Below are 13959 nucleotides of genomic sequence, written 5' to 3'. Positions count from 1 at the left end.
TAATTTGGACAACAAGTTCCAGTCCTAGTTCAGTCGCAGATACAAAAACACACAAACAAGCATTCATATAGAGAGCTGCACATGAGTAGTTGGATTTTATTTTATAACTGATTCTATGGCTTTACTCTTGTGAACTGCCCTTAATGCACATTGCCCTGAGTATTTACTGTATACACAGCATTGCAGTTTGCATGTTACCCTCATTAAAAGCTAAGAGATGAATTCAGACATGTGTTAGCAATCATCCCAGTCTTTCTGATTTCCTGCAGTCTGCTCTGTATGTTTGCCATTATACATGTCATGACAAAGGACTAAAGGGAAACCCCATTCCTGCCCTCTGCTCATAGTTCAGCTCAGATCTTGTGGTGCCCTCCTTTACCATAAGGCATTTTCTCTGTTGCAGCATGTAAGGGAGAATAGGATTTTTATTTGTTTGTCATTTGTGATTAGACATTTTACCCCTGCTCACATTCTAGCTGAGTTACTTGGGGAAGTATCTAACAGACATCTAGGAGTTCCTTACAGTCAAGTACATGGTTAACTCATTTAAAGTTCTGGCATGTAAAGCAGTCCAATTTATGTCAAGTAGTTACAGGACGTTGTTAGCATGAAACAGTGCAGTGCATTTCTGAAGTCTTTAGGATAGAGAGGGGATTACTGCGAGATTGGTTTGCGTAGTATCATTGTTGAAGCTGTTCTTAAGTTTGAGGTTATTGCATCAAAAAGGTCAAGGAGTACATTCAACTTTTTTCATCTCATGCAATGTCAGAAAATGCATTATAAAACTGATTTCACCTTGTTAGGTGTGGTGAGGCAGTTGAGAAGAATAAGCACCTGATCACGTTGGACCAGAAAGAGTACCAGCAGGAGCTGAAGAAGAACTACAACCGCCTGAGAGAGAGCCTGAGGCCCATGCTGGAGAGGAAGATTCCCGAGCTCTACAAACCCATCATCAGGCCTCGGCTGGAGAACAGGTAAACAGACCCACCGAGTCAAACAGGCCAATACTGCTTTGACAAGAGAGACTGAGGTGACCCCACATATCATTGATCTTTTCATCCCTCCGTATGATTGCTGAACCCAAAGGAAAGTGAGAACAAATGCAATTGAGCAGAGATCCATTCACACTGTACGTGTCACCTCTACAAATATTGATAGCTGAACCACAGCCACAGTACCCAGACATTTAACCAATGCCACGGCCACATTGTACTCATGTATTAGTAAACACTCGAGACTAAAGTGCTTTCATGATGGGGCGTGATCATCTTGATAGCAATGTACTTAGCAATCTTTTGTCCATGCTGAGGGATGAGCGAAATCTTTCCCCTAAATTGTGATTTTTCTGAAAATCACTCAGCATCTGCAGTGTGAAGAGAGCCTCCCAAATCAGCTGTGTGTGTTCTTGATAAAATCAATTCGCATGCAGTTCACTTCACATAATGTCTAACAAAGGCTTAAGCATTGTGTGCCTGTATGATGTAAACACCAGCAAAATGATATAACAATTTTAATAAAACAAAAAAAAGGCTTGTCAATACTGTATTTTTGAGCTCAGTTACCAATATTGATATTTGAGAGTTTAATAGATCCGATATGTTGATACAGTGTATATACAGATACATCTGCATCAAGCTAATATCGGCCAATATAATCGATAGAAAAGCAAAATCCAAGCTGCAATGACCATGTATAATATATAGGCCTCGGTGAAGCACTTCTGGCATCAGGTTGTAAAGAGCAAGTAACTGAGTAACTGAAAATTCCTATTTTTGTGCCTTGCTCATGGAAACATTTACCTTGCGTCCTGACTGTTACTCCTCCCCTCAACATCATCATATTTTATGTTTTGGGGGTGATGGGGCATTGGATAAGACATATGCCTTTGGTGTGAGAGTCCCAGCTTCAATTCCCACTGTGACACATCCACCAATGTGTCTCTGAGCAAGACACATAACCCCTAGTTGTTTCAGAGGTGTGCAACCGCTGACATATATAGCAATTGTAATTTGCTTTGTATAAAAGCGTCAGCTAAATGTAAATGTAATGTTTTGTTGTCATTGTTTCCTCACCTGCTATCCTTTCCCTCTCACAGGGATTCCTTTAAACGTCTAAGTTTCCGCAGAGCTCCGGAGGAAAACTCCTGAGAATGCTACAGCTCGTCTGAGAGAGCGAGAGCGCTACAGAGAGGAAGGGGAGGCTGGCACACAACTGAGAGGAAAAGAGAAGAAAAGATGAAAAAAGGAGAAACACAAGGAAAGGAACTGCTGGTGATACCCTTGCACTCCTCTGCGCTGGAGGAGTACCTTGTGTCCACAGTGGAGGACTTACAGTTTCAGCAGTCTGGCAGTGTTAAATAATATCTGCCACATGTCCACTTTTATGATTGATCATGGTTGTTTGTTACAGGACGTAAGAATAGGGAAGTGGGAATCTCAAGCAATGTGTAGCTTACTGAGCATTTCACTGTAAAATCTTCAGACGCTTTGGCTCTGTTGGTTTCCTTTTTTAGATAACTTCAAGTCCTAATAATGCTGCAAACATTTCCTCTGGGTTGGTAAAGAGGCGGACTAGTGTTCCTCTCTGAGGTCCTCGCTGACCCAGAGCCTGTATGTGTGCCAATAATGCTTGTGTCCTGTGTGTATGTGTATGTAAATGTGTGAGTGGATGAGTGGTTATTTAGATCATTTCTGGAGTTAAAGATGTTGAAGCCATACTGAAGTCACTTTGTACTCAGTAATGATAAATGATTCTGTTATGTGCTAAAGGGCCTTTGAAATTCCACTCTGGGAGTCTATGTGTGACATGTGCCAGTTAGAGCAGCAAGAGTATGGATGGATTTGTGCACTAGAAAAAATAGACACAATTTCTTTCCTGTGTTAACTCTTAAGGCCATTTTTGTCTTATTATTGTTGGACATACAGTACCTAGAAGAGTTTAACTTATTAAGAGTTATCTGTTGTAATTTCACAGGAGGCAGATAGACTTATCTGAGGCTCTAAATTACAGATGGCTTAGCTCTAAATCCACATTTTGTATATAGTAGTGGTATTTCATCAAATAATTTCAAAGATGTTTACAAAGGTATGAAAAACTATTCTGCATTTTATTTTATGGAAATGTATTTTTAGATGAATAATAGCAATAATGATATTAATTTGAACTATTATTCAGTAAGCAGGATTCAGTGACTGAGTGTGCTGTATCGATGTCAGTGTATGTTCCAGTTGTTTCAGTACCTGTGTAAATAGACAGCTTTCTACGACACACACAGTGCCAAATTTAATTAATTCCTTATTTACTTAGTAACTGAGACACTTAACTAGATATGCAACATTTTGAAAACTCAAGTGTGAATTATGTTTTCTCCATATTTCAGAATACATTCCAGTTGAGAAAAATATACTACTGCTTTGCAGTATTAAAGTGTGACAACCTGAATTTATTTGACATCCATGAAACAGCTCATTTCATTGGTGTTGCAGCTAATACTGTATTTCAGTAATGAAAATGTTCTGTGTCAAAAGTGGGTATACATTTTTATATACATTATTAATACTCATTTAAACATTTTTCACTCAGTTTCCAGGTACATCTCTTATTTATGAACTGTTTTTGAAATGGATAAATAAGATGAAAAGGTTATTCAGTGTGTGTATTAATTTTGAGAATTAAAATGTATACCTATTTTTTGAAACATACAATATATATTGCTGAAAGGTGGTGTTCAACTATTTTTATGTTCATACCTGTTGTGGAAATGTGGAATTTTACCTTGTCATGCATACAATGCTGTTGAAGCACCTGAATAAAACTTATTAATATATACACATTTGTCACCACTGTGTTTAGTTACTCATTTTAAACTTTAATCTTAATTGGGGAAATTGAAATGGCCTTTAACAAAATTTATTATTATAAATGTATTATTTTGTTTATAATAAAAATTAATATAATTCGTTTATCTACATTTTAAGCTTAATAACAGTTTTCTGTAACTGCTATTAGGCTATTTATTTAATTTACCTATATGCATTTTATTAGTCATATTTTTTCAGTACTCAGTAAAAATTCAGTGAGACAATTTATTCGACCTCTTTCTGATCAATGATTTTTTTCCCCACAGTCTGTTTTTTTTTTTTTTTACCCTGCCTAAATATTGGATAAACTACAAAGGAATTTTAAAAGGCGGGAAGAATCCAGGGGAAACTACAATATGCTGTTGTCGCGTCTATACGACGTCATCACGGCGCGACGCCGACATGACGGAAACAGGTTAGTTGTAGATTTCATTGACAACAAGCGAGTAAGTTTTTTGCGATTCCCAGCGGCATGTAGACGGCTGTTGTTAAATACACCGTTAGCTGCAGTGAAGCTGGTGATTCCTGGCAGCACTGCTGCTCTTAGTTTTGGACGTTGAGTTTTGATTGACAGACTTGTGATGTGTGAACTCTCTCATGTCACTCTGTTAACGTTAACGTTAGTTAGCTTCACGCCACCGTTAAATTAACAACGCTAACTTTAATTCACGATGACTCGTCTTTTGTGCTGTTTTTATGAACGTGCTACTGAGCAGTCAGGTCTCCTCATGCGACTTCAGTATGTGTAAATATGCGTGACAAGGCTCTTAAACATCACTTACAGTTCTTAAGTGTTTCTACTTTTGCACTGTAGCCTGTAATAAAAACACAAAGATGAAGGCTAACGCATAAAGATAAAGGGAACAGTAACGTTCTTTCTGGTCTGCATGACAGACAAGCGCTTACCTGTTCTGCCTGCAAGGACACTGGATGCGCCCTGACCTGTCACAGTTTAAACTTTCACAAGGATAGTTTAGTACGTTACATCATCTATTTAATCTCTGTCTTTACTCCGCTAAACCAACATCAGCTCATTTGAAAACTCCTGGGGCCACTCTTGTGGTATTCCATTGTATAGTAACAGTATGCAGAAATACAGAACATAGTCTACAAGTTTTACTATACCAAATATAGGCTCTATAAAACGTCTCTGACTATACTCAAGAGCATTGACAGAACCAGAGTGGTCATGTAGGTCAGAGATGATGTATTTATTCAGCCTCTAACAGTAATGTGAGACATGGGCGTTTCCAGGCTCTTGAAACATTGGGGGCTTAGCCCAAGCCAGAAATCTTTCATGTTTCACCTGATAATAATTAAAACAAATAATTTTAATGGGGGGTCTGGGGGTCCTACCCTAAATTCGGGCTTTAAACAACTTCCAACATTCTGGTTAATTTTTCTGCACCAGTTCATTGAGGAAATGTCTTAATGTATATAAAAGGAAACACAAAAATCAGGTGACAGTTCAAAATATAAAAATATAGTGCAATATAATGCAGTAAGGCTCTCGGGCATTCTGTATTGCTGTCAGAAATGTTTCTCCTGTAGTACCTTTGTCATTTTATTTCATCCTTGCTGAGTCAACACACATGCAGGCATGACTGAAGTAGCCTCAAGTATTTAAGCATGTGGCACAGTCAGTTAGAAACCTCTTGACGTTAATGGCTCCTATGTTTCAGCAGGTTTTCTGCTCATGTTTAAAACTTTCTGCTCATTAAAAATCTCTCCCACTTATCTGTGTTCTGACAATATTTTGAGACAAAAGTCGTAATATTATGAGAATAAAATCGCAATCTAAAGATAATGAAGTCATAATATTTTAACAAAATCTACCTGCCCCTCTGCTGTGCATTACCCTGCATTGTTGCTCTGCTGATATGGTAGTAGGCTACCCCATTTAGATCAGAGCCCGTCTGGGACTGTACGCGATAATCAGAGGTAGAAAACCGAAACTGAAAACAATTCTGATCAGACATAAATCTCACAAGCCTACATCTACACAAATGTTAACTTCTGCTCCTCTGATAAACTGCAGCTCACAGCCCCTTCAGAGGGAAGCGTCCTGGAGCAGAGAGACAGCCCCAAACAGAGCAGAGGTGTCTCTGAGTGAGGAGGACAGAGACAGCAAAGAGAATGACAGGTGTCTGTGTCACGGTCAGCTGTGTCATGTTATTCTCACACTGCTTTGTGGCGGACTGTTTGTACAGCAAATACACTGACAGACAACATTTATATTTAAATATTTTGATTACAATTTTGCTAGGGACAATTCAGTATTCGCAGAGATGCGCTGAAGCTGTGAGCAGTGCGCTCTCTCTCTCTCTCTCTCTCTACATACAGGCCTGCTGAGTATAGGTACAGTACTTCAAACAAAATATAGCAATATTATTGCGTGTAGCCTCCGTTCTTTGAAGGCCTGTAATACAGCCTGCGTCATAAAGATTAAAAATATTTTTGTTGTTGCTGTTGAGTTACATTCAAGGCTAAAACCCCGGACAAATGACCTGGCCAAGCCATTGAGTGAGATATTATGGCTTTTTCTGGCTTTTCCTGTTGATGTAGATATGTATCCTCTGTTTTTGTGTGCTCATAATTTTATGAATATACTCCTGCACCTAATAACCTCTGAGGATTTCCTGCTGTAAATGGTAATTGCACCTATGTCTTGCCAAGCCCGCTTCATGCCCCAAGCAGACTAAATGGAAGGATTGTGACAGACAGAAACTCTCGTATACAGCAGGAGAGCTTTAAAATAGGCTACTGCAGACAGTTAGTGGTTCCTGGCGCTGGGCTAAGGTGTTTCGCTCTTACTGCTATAATAACCTAGATCAAAATGGGATCATTAAGAAGTTTTCCTGTTTGGAAACATTTCTGGAATGTGTGAACAGACGAAGTTGACATTTAAGTTTGAGTTTAAGTCAAGCATACAGACCCTGACAGATTTGGCTTCAGCACAGTACACTGGCAGAACATTTAATTCACAGGCTAAAGTAAGTACCTCAGCTCACAGGAAGATATAGAATATCAACTAGTAGTTTTGTCTGAAACTTACATAAACACAGACCCAGTCAATTACCCTACCATAAATAAAAAGTTTATAACTCAAAAAAACAGATAAATAAATAAAGCTTTATTTTTGGTCTTGCCTTATAGGTTTAGCCCTCCTTTGTTCAACTTTGACGTCATTTGTGTGACATGGAGCCAGACAGGGACCTAAACCCCGACACAGATGACCTTCCACTCCGAGCCAATACTAACCACATACTTGTCAGACATTATGTGCTGGATATGACTGTTCATTTTGACAGGAAGGTCATCAGTGGTAGTGTTGTTCTGTTCCTGGAGCCTTGCTCTGGAGTTGGGACTAAGGCTGAAGATGACACTGGACCTGGACCTGGGACTATAGAGGCTGGAGGGAGTCAGGATGGACTTGGGAATTCTACGGAGAAGATGTTTGGTGCTAAAGAAGGAGACCGAGCTGAATTTAAGGCTCTGTCTGAGGTTGCGTCGCAGAATGCAGGTGACACTGAAAATAGTCAGTCCTCACATTCATGGGAAACCACCAGTGACGGTGATTTCACGTTAGTGCTGGACTGCTGTGACCTCGATGTGTCAAAGGTCGAAGAGGTGGATGTCACCTCTGTGTCCAGCCTCCTACCAGAGGTCGCATCTGAGAGGTCAGGGGTCAGTTCAGTGAACCCACAAGCAGCCTTTATTCAGAACCTTATCTCCCTGCCCTCACGCCAATGGAGGCAGAAGCACAAGCTGTTTTTACAGTGCAGCCGTGCCCCTGGTGCTCAGGATGGCAGCTCACTGCATTTTCATAGAGACCGCTGGAGTCTGCAGGTGAGGAAGAAGGGTATCGTATCACCTCAGGAGTTCCCTCATGCTCTCAGGATCTGCTATGAGACGAGGCCAACAGGAGGCTCTGTGAAGTGGACCAAAGACCAGGACAACAGGTTTGTCTCAGGATGCATATTCCGTAACAGTGCTTTTGTAGGATTTGACACCTTTAAAGGTTTTAACACTGGCAAACAGCAGCACATCTGCTGCAGTTTTTGCTACTTGAATTACAGTGTAATATTCTGAGCAGGCCTTGTTGAAATAGAATAATACTGATTAATGAATTCACAAAAACACGCCTCAGGCTATTATATTCCGTTCTTTGTGTGGATGCTTTACGTGTATATGTGTATGTGTGTGGACGTGTATATGTATATGTGTGTGGATGCCTTACATGAATGTGTGTGTGCGTGTTTGGTGGATCCTTTGAGCATTAAAATGAGGGTTGTTTATAGTTTACCATTGTTTACCCTTCCAGGGTGTGTGTTTACACTGCCGGTTCTCCCATCAACAACCGAGCCCTCTTCCCCTGCCAGGAGCCGCCTGTTGCCATGTCAACATGGCAGGCAACAGTACGGGCCCCCAGTGAGTGTGTGGTTTTGATGAGTGGGGAGGAGCAGACTGTACCTATTGAGGACGGGGACACACGTAAGCTGTTATTTAAATCCTTTTGTGACAACCAGTAGCAGGTTGATTTTATTAATATAGCTTAAGGTCACGTCACAAATTTGCCTCAAAAGGATTTCGTTCTGTACAGTTTACATGAAGCATGTGGCTTATTGTTAATTGACTTGTTCAATAATAAAAGTACATTTTAATGAATTGTAAGTAGTGCTGGGTATTGGACCTCCACATTTTGAGAAAATGTAGTCTGAAGTTTTAAAAAATTGGCACTGAATGTTCAGTAATAAATGTATTTAGGCTTGTTTACTTATTTGGTCAAATATTTCCTGATCTAAATAAGGAAATCGGGAAACTTTGCCAGTTTCTTTAAATTTTACTGCATTTCCACAAAGTTCTTGCACAGCAGCTTCTGTTAAGACAGCACTGATGCATTTGAGAAGTTTGACTTATTTTGTAAAATGAAAAAGGGGATTGTAGAGAAACATACAAGGTACAGGAAAAAGTATGACAAATAATTTTGTTGTCATTGGGCCTGAACGAATGATGGCGTCATCTTACTGAGTCAGAGCCAGAAAAATAATGGCAGAGAATTGCTACAAATATTGATTTAAGTGTGGATAAGATTAAGTCAGCTGTACAGGTTGTTGTAAGTTGACAACTCTTAAATTGACATATTTCTTTGACATGAAAGATGTTCGTGACCACTAGGCCCACTGTATTATCGGTGTCATCTGAAATGTTGGTATGAGAGATATGGATTGGTTGGGACAAAAAAAAGAAAAAGTCTAACATCAACACGACATCAGACTGTATAGTTAAGTGGCAATTCAGTCCAAATTGTCTCCATTATTCTCTGTGATCTCTGTCTGTTTTCTAAACTTCTCTACCTTTTGATATTTTCATTGTGTCTCTCTTTTCCTTCCTCTACTCTCTGCAGGTTTCTTAATCTGGAATTACTATGTCACTATGCCCATGCCCGCCTCCACCTTCACCTTGGCAGTGGGCCACTGGCAACAAGTCACAGCAGAAATTCCCCCAGCACTGGAAAAAGGGGTGAGGACGGATTGCGGCAAGAGGGCCAAAGTCAGGGCTGGACCTGGGAAATGGGCTGAGACTGAGCTTGTGTCTGGACTTGGAAGCTCTGCCAGTGACGAAGTAAAGGGCTCTCCACACCAGACTGGCAGGTATTTTAGGTACTTTTCTTCTTGTAAGACCTCCTCCTCTCCAGACTGTTATTAACCCAGGTCTCGCCCTTCAACATTCCATGGTGAAACTTTCCTTTCGCCATACCAAAAAGGGTGCAGGTGTGCAACACTCGGTCAGCTTTTTATGACAAGTACATTAAAGCTTGCACTGTAGTACACTGGGTTCAATGCCCAGCAGAAATTATCTTTGGAGACAGAAAAACAAAGTAAAGCTGACGCAAATTGCATAGAAGTGAAGGATTTAGAGTGCATGCAGGGGCATTGGAGAGGGCTGGCTTGCTGTGCGCCGGGCAGGGTTAGACTAGGGTCTCCCTCTCCACTGGCCATGAGGTTAGCAGGTCTGCCAGTGGTTTCCAGTAATCCTCCTCCTCTCATCATGGTTTTCCTCCAGCAGCAGCCCAGCTGTAGCCTGCTGCAGGCCCCAGGAATCTCTTGCTACAAGGAAGGCCTTTATTTTCAGCGACTGGCTGGAAGGAAACTTGGAAGTCACTCGAAACCTTGGAACAGTTCTGATGCTGAGGACAGCGTTAGTGCTGGATATTGAATTTAGAGTGAATGACATTGCATGTCGGCACCTAGATATTTTTTGGGATCACTGTGGTTTGCCTTTGTGACATACATATTCCATAATTCCACTGCTTTAAATTCCATTCTTTGCACAGCGAGACAGGACACATTGTGCCACATTTGGTTCACCAACTCCAAAAGTGAACATTCATAAGAAATAAGAAAATTCATTAAATCATTGTTATTAACCTTGGATTAAACTTTTCTTCCCCATTTTAATCTGCTACAGCGGAGACCAGACCACCCGCTTAGACTCTGCATTCTCTTACTCTTCCCTTGAGGATGAGGGGCTCTCTGTAACTGATTATTCAGGCATGGTGGATGACGGCATCTCTTGTTCCCATGGCGACTACCCTTGCCGATTTACTGAGCGGTCGGCTGGGTCCCAGCGGGTGATTCCACACCGTGTGTTTGGCCCCGTCTGCTTGCTGCCAAAGGCCCAGGTGGAGTTTTGACAAAGAGCCACTGAGATTTGAGCTAATTATATCTTATATGATTAGAAGAGACAGTTAGCGTCAGTTAATGTTTGTGTCATTATGCCAGCGGTTTTCAACTGCAGTCTCTTGGCAAGATGGTAAAAGTACAAGACTGTATTCTCAAAAGGGCTACTTAAAACATTCCTCATACTCTAAATGGGAATTTCTAAGTGGAATAGCATGTATAAGTATTAAGTCAATGGCTTTTGCCCGTTCAGTCAGTTATGAGCTGATGATGTCTCTTAGATGAGTGCGGAACATCTTCAAGAACAAAAAGCCTTAGAATGAATACTTCAAGATATCCTCTGACCTGCAGCACATAGAACTATAATAGATATACACAAGTATGTGGAAGAACAAATACATATACTCACAAACTATTGTATATCCTGCCCTGTATCAATATGCTAACAACTTGCAATTGTACGTCGTCAGGTGTTTAGTAAAACTTGTTGATTTCCTTTTGCAGACAGGAGTCCTCAACCTGTTACCTCGATGTTTGGCTGCAGCCCACGCCGTTCTGGGGGTTCACCCCTTTCCCCGCCTGGACGTTCTCATCGTCCCAGCAGGGTTCTCCAGTCTGGGCATGGCCAGGTAATAACGCCTAGGTCAAATGGTGGAAGGTGTAGAGTGGGCAACATACTAGAAAGAGGATAGGGTAAGGAAGTTAGGAAGACAGACATAACTAGTTAACAGGGGGGTAAGTTGAAATTGTGTGAAACAATAGACAACTTTAAGAGGTATTTTGCATATTAGGTGTGCAAAAAATAAACAGTAAATAATTAAAATTTTTGGACAATAACTTAAAGTTGTAAAGACACTGAACATCAAAGATTTGCTGGAGCAAAGCTACTGCCAGCAGCTTGTTATTTTTTAACTTCATCCTGCTGCTTCTGGATTGGTTTTTCAAGTAAAACGTTTCTGGGTTGCATGATTAATGACATACTTCACATTTCAAAACCCCCTCACTTTGTCTCAATCTTCTTTGTGGTGATTTTCCAAATTGGAATTCTTTACTGAATTAAAAAGTCCAACCGTGACTCCCTCTAAACTCTGTTCACTCACTTGTCATCCCTCCTTTTCCCCCAACATAACCGCTTTCAACACCAGCCTGTGGGACTTATCATCTGACCCACAAGCATGTCTGTGGTGGTTTTTGAAAGGATGTGTTTCAGTTGTGAGTTTTAGACTTAGAATTCTGATACTGATTTATTTATTTTTAATCAGCAAGAAAAGTAACATTAAAATACTCGAGCAGCACTTGATTGAAGCCAGACAAAATGTAAACATATAAAGGTTGGCTGACAAAGGAATCTTCAGCCTCATTGCTGGGCCTCTACTTAAAACCCTTTTCCATACACTATCCCTGTGTTCTTTCATTGTCCCCGTCATTAACCCTCTACTTTGCATTACTTCTTCTATTGCCTCCGTTCCTACATCCCTTTTCCAAAACAGTACTCCTCCCTTCCCTCATCATGTTTCCAAAACTCACCACCTCTTTCCTCGTTCATCCCTTTTTCCATCCCAAACAGCTCTCTTGCTATAATGAATTCCCACCACATCTCTTAACCTGTTAGCGCTTTTGTATTTTATTTGTGATTTTTACATTTTAGCCATGAAGTGGATACTCAGTCAATTCTACCCTGTATTTTCTCCATCCCTTCCTGCAAATGTCAGGGTTCTTCCTTTTTCTTTAATTCATTTTTCCTACTCTTAAAGACCCCAAAACCCTAACCCCAAACCCTGAACCTCTTGATGAGAGAGGTGGCTAACCTCTTCTCTGGGCACAGCTTCACTGACTCAGCGAGTCAGTCAATAGTCTTCTGTGTTATATCTTTCTCTTTTTTTACCAGTAGTTTCAGGTGGTCTGCAGGCTTTCTGTTCCACACTAGACCTGTGTGTATTTATGTATGTATGTGTGCAGTTTTAGTGGAGGTCTAGAGGCAGATGGGTGGGCGCAAAGCCACAGGATGACAGATTCACTGTCCTACGCACTAGTTCTACTCTATGTGTTTCTTTGTTCTCTCTTCACCCTCACCGTGTTCCCCTCTTTACCTCCTGTCCCCTCCACTCCCTTTCCATATTTATCCCCCTTCTATTACCTTACACTCCCTGTTTTCTGTAGTCAGCCTGTCCTGAAAATCAGCTGTGTCCTGCTTTTGTCACTTCTTCTTCACCCTTCACTGTCTCCTATTTTTCTCTTTCCATCTTCTAACTTTCTGTTTCTCTCTTTGCCCCCCGTAAATATTCAAGCCTCCTGTGTTTGTTGTCCTTCCCTGTCCTCTCCATTTCTCTGTACGATTGATTACTCTTCAGTCTGGCCTCTAGCATTCAGCAATAGTGATAGCTTCTCTGGAAATCAAGTTTTATATCTTCACTGTAATATAGTACTTTCAGCTGGCATATGGTATGCCTATAGATATGACTGAAAGACAGCCGGTAGCCATATGAATAAAGTTAAAATTGGAAATTGAAGCAAAATAAAGGCCATCAATGACTGGCCTTTTTTGAAACTGTGTTGTGATAAAGTAAACTGATTAGGGTGGTTGGTGAACGTTATCCAAGTGTCTGCGGTCTGCAACCACAGTCTCTCTTTCACTCTGTCTGCCTTTTTCCTCTCCCCCGGAGGCCTCCCTGGAGAACAGTGCCCCAGACAGGATATGAGCTCATACCTGAATATGTATTCTGCGTGAACTGCTGACGTTATATAGCTACGAGTGGTCTCAATCGGAGATACAGTGGGTACGGAAAGTATTCAGACCCCTTTAAATTTGTCACTCTTTGTTTCATTGCAGCCATTTTCCAAAAATCAAAAAAGTTCATTTTATTTCTCAGTAATGTACACTCAGCACCCCATCTTGACAGAAAAAAACAGAAATGTAGAAATTTTTGCAAATTTATTAAAAAAGAAAAACTGAAATATCACATGGTCATAAGTATTCAGACCCTTTGCCGTGACACTCATATTTAACTCAGGTGCTGTCTATTTCTTCTGATCATCCTTGAGATGGTTCTACACCTTCATTTGAGTCCAGCTGTGTTTGATTATACTGATTGGACTTGATTAGGAAAGCCACACACCTGTCTATATAAGACCTTACAGCTCACAGTGCATGTCAGAGCAAATGAGAATCATGAGGTCAAAGGAACTGCCTGAAGAGCTCAGAGACAGAATTGTGGCAAGGCACAGATCTGGCCAAGGTTACAAAAAAATTTCTGCTGCACTTAAGGTTGCTAAGAGCACAGTGGCCTCCATAATCCTCAAATGGAAGACGTTTGGGACGACCAGAACCCTTCCTAGAGCTGGCCGTCCGGCCAAACTGAGCTATCGGGGGAGAAGAGCCTCGGTGAGAGAGGTAAAGAAGAACCCAAAGGTCACTG

General features: G+C 40.9%; 2 protein-coding genes across 13 annotated transcripts in view; both read left to right on the top strand.

Annotated features, from left to right (window-relative positions):
• Positions 1–3828, top strand: part of dock8 (dedicator of cytokinesis 8) — a 54773-nt gene extending 50945 nt beyond the window's left edge. For all 4 annotated transcript variants that reach the window (XM_046035155.1, XM_046035153.1, XM_046035156.1 and 1 more), the window contains 2 exons: positions 804–974; positions 2096–3828. In XM_046035155.1, the coding sequence (XP_045891111.1) occupies positions 804–974; positions 2096–2147 (223 nt within the window). In that variant the 3' untranslated portion in view covers positions 2148–3828. The remainder of the gene's footprint in view (positions 1–803; positions 975–2095) is intronic.
• A 398-nt stretch (positions 3829–4226) lies between these two features.
• LOC123959956 (aminopeptidase O (putative)) overlaps positions 4227–13959 on the top strand; it is a 146101-nt gene continuing 136368 nt past the window's right edge. For 4 of the 9 annotated variants that reach the window (XM_046034338.1, XM_046034332.1, XM_046034340.1 and 1 more), the window contains exons 1-7: positions 4258–4275; positions 5899–6003; positions 7017–7822; positions 8185–8354; positions 9268–9523; positions 10332–10545; positions 11048–11172. In XM_046034338.1, the coding sequence (XP_045890294.1) occupies positions 7059–7822; positions 8185–8354; positions 9268–9523; positions 10332–10545; positions 11048–11172 (1529 nt within the window). In that variant the 5' untranslated portion in view covers positions 4258–4275; positions 5899–6003; positions 7017–7058. Of the gene's footprint in view, positions 4276–5898; positions 6018–7016; positions 7823–8184; positions 8355–9267; positions 9524–10331; positions 10546–11047; positions 11173–13959 lie in introns of those variants that run through there. The other 5 variants (XM_046034339.1, XM_046034337.1, XM_046034336.1 and 2 more) reach the window with 4 other exon arrangements.

Source organism: Micropterus dolomieu, linkage group LG21, assembly GCF_021292245.1.
Source record: "Micropterus dolomieu isolate WLL.071019.BEF.003 ecotype Adirondacks linkage group LG21, ASM2129224v1, whole genome shotgun sequence".
Classification (NCBI taxonomy): Eukaryota; Metazoa; Chordata; class Actinopteri; order Centrarchiformes; family Centrarchidae; genus Micropterus; species Micropterus dolomieu.
The sequence above is the reverse complement of the archived record's forward strand: the minus strand, read 5'-3'. Positions and strand labels throughout refer to the sequence as shown.